At 32.6% G+C, this 5,337-nt stretch overlaps 2 protein-coding genes across 5 annotated transcripts in view; both read right to left on the bottom strand.

Moving 5' to 3' along the window:
- Positions 1–1,192: 1,192 nt before the first annotated feature.
- Positions 1,193–5,337, bottom strand: part of Scn9a (sodium voltage-gated channel alpha subunit 9) — an 85,205-nt gene continuing 81,060 nt past the window's right edge. For all 4 annotated transcript variants that reach the window (XM_010606894.3, XM_033756406.1, XM_033756405.1 and 1 more), the window contains exon 27: positions 1,193–4,471. The gene's annotated coding sequence lies outside the window, so the exon portion shown is untranslated. The remainder of the gene's footprint in view (positions 4,472–5,337) is intronic.
- Positions 4,443–5,200, bottom strand: LOC117283433 (sodium channel protein type 9 subunit alpha-like). Its single transcript, XM_033756367.1, has one exon. The coding sequence runs from the start codon at positions 5,198–5,200 to the stop codon at positions 4,715–4,717; it is 486 nt and encodes a 161-aa protein (XP_033612258.1). The 3' UTR covers positions 4,443–4,714.

Below are 5,337 nucleotides of genomic sequence, written 5' to 3'. Positions count from 1 at the left end.
AATAATTTATAGCTTTTCACCTGCCAGGATAATAATACACGAGGTTGAAATAATGATCCAACATGGCAGCAATTATTTCTGGTATGCTTAAAAAGCATAAACAGGACTGGATGTTTCTAGCCCAAATCAAATACCATTGCTATTAATTAGCTAAATGTGGGAACAACCACTTGCAATTTTTCTTGAAATAATTTAAACTTTTGCAAATATGCATGTTTCATGATTTCAGCATATTGTTTAAATTTTTGAAACTCAAAAATAACTAATTTTGAAATATTTGGGATATTTGAAATATACTACATATTACTAAATGTTCATTACCTATCAAAAGGATGCATGAGACTCTTCTAGGTGCTATATTTACACTTACACATATGAAATAGAAGAAATACTGTCCTGACTTGATATTGTGTCCTATACATTATAAAGGTAGCCTGGATTCTTAGATTTTCAGGACAAATTGGCAATCATATTAGCACCACTGCTGAGATTAATTCTTGATATTGTGTCATTGGACATGGTTCCAATTTCTTTGAGTGAATTATCTCATTCCATTGTTATTGTGAAGCAGTACTCATTCCCACATTTTACAGATGAGAAAGCTGAGACCTAATATAATGAGGCCTTAAACCATGTGTTCAGGAAACTCAGAGGACCATGGCTTATTTGGAATTCAAATTGGTTCTAGAACACAAGCTCTTAGCAAATATGTGTGCTACACATATAGTGAAAATCAGTTTTATTACAATAAAATGTATGAAGAAATGTTTGTGTATTTTTACTGTCTCACTATTCTCTTCTTGTACCTACTCTGTTGTGGATTTCAATTAATTCCTTTGGAACATTATATTCCTAATCCACATCTCTCTTATCCAAGAATACTTCTTATAAAAGACATTTGAAATTGTTTATCTTAAAAAAATAACATAAAGACTATTAGCTGCTCCTAAAGATACACTGAAACCCCTAAGGTTTTTCTCACTGAAACAAAAAAAAAATATGGAGGCCTGGGATTTAGCTTAGCGGTTCGGTGGCCTGCCTTGCAAGCTCAAGGATCCAAGTTCAATCCCCGGTACAAAACAACAACAACAACAACAAAAAAACCCAAAAAACAACAAAAAACATGGAAACATAATTCATTTTTATGAATTTTATTTTTATATTCTATTACAATGTGTAAGTCTTAAGTATAACTACAATGTAATTTCTAACAAACTCATTTTGAGCATTCATAGATCTATGAAATTTGAAAAGAATTCTATGCAAACAGCACTATGATATTCATGGGTATTCACTTAGTTTCATCAAGCAAATCTTGATTGTTTTTCTGAAGAATATAATAACTTAATGACCACAAATATTTTAAAAATTGTTGGCCTCTACACATAGATTGTAAAGCTGGCCAGTTACTGGGCTATCCTAATTTAGCTGGCCCTTTTTTCATTACTTCCATTAGCATTTCTCTGAAATTGCTATTAAGGACTGCTTATTTACACAGACATTTTGCTTTTAGTCTTTTTAATAAAGCTATCAAAATTCTATAAAATCGTGCTACATATTTTGGGTTGAGATTTTCAACAATGAGTATTTAGAAACAGGCCACAAGTCACTTAAACATTTTGCAAAGTAGGTAGCAAAGAAAGGTAAAATGAGGTTCCCTCATTTCCGTCCAAATTTTTGTAAAAGTTTGTGTTCAGATCTGTTTGTTTCCACTTTATTCTAATTTAAATTGCACAGTGTAACTGCCATTCCAAATCATTAAGTGACAGAATGTATATATTACTATGATAGTTCCTTCAGATGGCTGGTATTTTATAGTCAGTATAAACAGTTACCCTCATGATATTCTAATTTTACTTCAAGCTTTACTTAATAAGCTCTTAGTGCCAAATATTGTTCTTAATTGATAAAACATAGGAAAGGGTCATTTCTAGGACAAAAATATATCTATGAAAGCTAAACATATTATAATTTTATAAAATTATAGGTCAGCAATAAATAGGTTTAGTAGGAGATAGGAAAAAGTGCAACTTTGCAATTCAAATTTAACTCCTTAGAAAAAAATTGTATTGAGGAACTAGTTGCCAATATTTTTTATTTTACAGAAAAGTCTGGCAATGTAAAAACATGTTTAATAAATCACAGACAAACCTGTCCACCAACTGCATTATATAAAAATTCACAATGCAGTTATATTTATATGGGTTTACAATAATGAGGATGGACTGAATTTAAATTTAAGGTGATAATGATTTCTTAATTAAATATATTAAAAACCTTACAAAAGTAATATATTTTATATGGCTCCATAATTAAATTGTCCAAGACTATTTTCACCAGAGCTATCAGGTATGAGATGCAATGCATTGTATAATCTGATTAAACACTGCATGGTATCTTTCACATTAAATTAAGTAGTGGTTCAACTAATCTAAGGTAAATGACTAAGTATAGATGTAAAGAATTGTTGGCCCTAGATTTAATTTCCTAGTCACCTTAAGACAAATGTCTAGAAGTGATCATCTCTGTGTGGATGTTGTAAAATACATCAAAAACATTCTAGACAAAGTTCTGTGAAAATATGTTTTTTTTTAACTTTCTTATGGCTGTATTTCTTAAGTTTTTCCTTTTCTTCATCTCTCATTCTTTATCCACATCTTCACCTTTCTAGGAATGTTTAAATCTTTTCAGCTGGACAGAACAGTAACATGTGTTTAATTACTTATATGAATACAATTTATATTTTAAATTGAAAAAGCAAATTATGAAGTATCTTTTATATATTTGCTTCAAAATTCCCTCAAGCCTTCTAAATAAGCTGTCTACTTAGGAAACTCAATTTTTGCCTATGCATGGATAGCTTGATAGAGAAAGGATTTCGTGTTCCTGGAATAAACTCATGAGAAAATGCATCACAACCATTTATTTCAATTTTCTATTAACAAGAAAAACAATTTTTCCTATCTGGCACTAGAGATGGAACCCAGTAGTTCTCCATCACTTAAGGTACATCCTTAGCCCTTTTGATTTTGAGACAGGTTCTTTCTAAGTTGCCCAGGCTGGTCATGAATGTGTAATCCTCTGCCCTTAGCCTCCTGAGGAGCTAGAATTTTAAGAGCCTGCCACTGCACCAGCTAAAAAGCTTTTTAAAAAGCTAGATTTCCCGTCCTTGGTAGTATGATTATAGCTAGAAGAAAATGAGTGTGTGTTATTAAAATTATAAGTTCAGACTGCTTTATTGATTAATAAAAATGTACTTCATATCATAGGAAAAAGTGACATCCTCTTTATTTTGTAGATGAAATAGTAGAAGTCCAAAATGATTACTTCTACAGTTTAAGAGAGTAGGTCAATAGCAAGAAAGAAACTTCATTGAGATCACTATTTGAATGCTATTCATTCATCCTAAACACCTGGCAAGCAGGTGTTAAAGCCTGCCATACAGTATAACATGAAACGCTTGACAAACACATTTAGGATAGCATATCAGTGATGTAGGAAATACTGTGCCAAAGCCATTATTTCCTCAAACATATACTGTGGTATCAAATAGCTAATTGCATAGCAGGAACTGCTTAATTGAAGGGAAATATCAAATTTACTTAGAGATGAATAACAACTAAACAAATTTCATAAAAAGATTAAAAGGACAAAAGAGTTGGCCTTTATCAGTATTGCTGTACAGAACAGTCCAATGTTCAATTGTATAAATAATAGTTAATAGAGATTTTGTTAATAGCTTTAACAGTTAACTTCATTTTTTTTTTCTTTCACGGAATGTGATGTACAGCTGGAATGACTTTCAAAGTTTTGTGGTTATTGTAGGGACAAAGTAGGGTATATAAAAGATAGGCTAGCTAGAAGTAGTGGGTGCATCTGTAGTCTCAGCTGTTCAGGAGGTGGGAGGGTTATTTGATCCCAAAGGTTCAAGAGCAGGCTGGGCAATATAGTGAGACCCCATCACAAACAAAAGAAGACAAAAGAAAGAAAATAAAACAAAACACAGGCTTTGAAACACCAAATGTATGTGAGTCAAGATGAATGAGAGTTCAGCTAAACGAAAAACATTTGTTTGCTGAAATTAATAGCCTACATGTGTTTTGAATCCCACGACATTTTATAGGCACATATAAATTGGGTCCAATAAAATGTTAGAATAAATTTAAGCACCTCAAAATTTAGAATGACCTTTGTACATGGATAAGTGATTGTAGTTCACTAATAACAAGATGTTTTAACTTAACTAATGAACATTACTAATGAGATTCATTGCAAAGCCAAGGCAAAATACTTTTAATGATTTCTAAATAATAGATATTTTCCTCTGTGTGTTTGTGTGAGTGTGTATAGGGAGTTCTTATATTTACATAGGAAACAGGGGCAATTACAATCTAGTGAAAAGAACACAAGGTAGATGTGAACATTTTCTACATGGCTTTCTGAATTGTTAAAAAAAAAAAAAGTAAATCACCTTTGCTTGCTGCAATCAATAATCCCTACAGAGTTACTCATAATTCTTTCAGAATCATTTACCAGTGCAAAAATAGCCATCAGCTAGTCCTGTTCACTTGTTGTAGATAATCGTTAACTACTGATTGCACTGCCTTTGAGACTATTTCCATAGAAAGAGTTTGGCATAACCTCCTTAAAAGAGTCTTATTAACACAAATAAATCACCTTCTCAGGCTGTAAACAATATATGAAAAATGAAGCTCTATTTTTTGCTGTCCTTGCCATCTTTACCTTTGTCTTCTTTTTCTGTTTTGTCTGTTTCATATTTCTCTTGCTCTGGCTTGGTTACACTATCGTATGAAGGTGGTGAAATGGTAGATGGAGTTGCATCTGTTTTTTCTGGACTGGAGTTCCCATTAACATTATCAAAAACTATTTCTTCTTTGTTAGGCAAGTCATCATCTCTGTCTCCATCTTTTATGTATATACTTGATATATTTTTGACATTTTTCCGTAAGCGGTAATGTCTGTAAGCACGCTGAATGACAGTAGCAGACACATCCTCTTGTTTTCTTTTTAACGTAGTTGTGATAGGTTCATAGGACACTTTAGAAGGATTTGCAGACATGAACCTTTCTTCCATCTGTGAACGAAGAGAATCCATCTCCCCACCTTCACCCAAAACCCGCTTTGTAAAAGCAAATAAGATGTCCAGGCAGTGGATCCGGTCTCCACTGAACAGACACATCCTTGTTTTCTTTTTAACGTAGTTGTGATAGGTTCATAGGACACTTTAGAAGGATTTGCAGACATGAACCTTTCTTCCATCTGTGAACGAAGAGAATCCATCTCCCCACCTTCACCCAAAACCCGCTTTGTGTAAAA

This window comes from Fukomys damarensis, unplaced genomic scaffold, assembly GCF_012274545.1.
Source record: "Fukomys damarensis isolate Sample0158 unplaced genomic scaffold, DMR_v1.0_HiC HiC_scaffold_26, whole genome shotgun sequence".
Classification (NCBI taxonomy): domain Eukaryota; kingdom Metazoa; phylum Chordata; class Mammalia; order Rodentia; family Bathyergidae; genus Fukomys; species Fukomys damarensis.
Note: the sequence above shows the minus strand (reverse complement) of the source record. Positions and strands in the feature narration are given on the sequence as shown.

Excerpts from the sequence above, each read along its gene's own strand:
- LOC117283433 (XM_033756367.1), bottom strand. The coding sequence starts at position 5,200 with ATGTGTCTGTTCAGTGGAGACCGGATCCACTGCCTGGACATCTTATTT.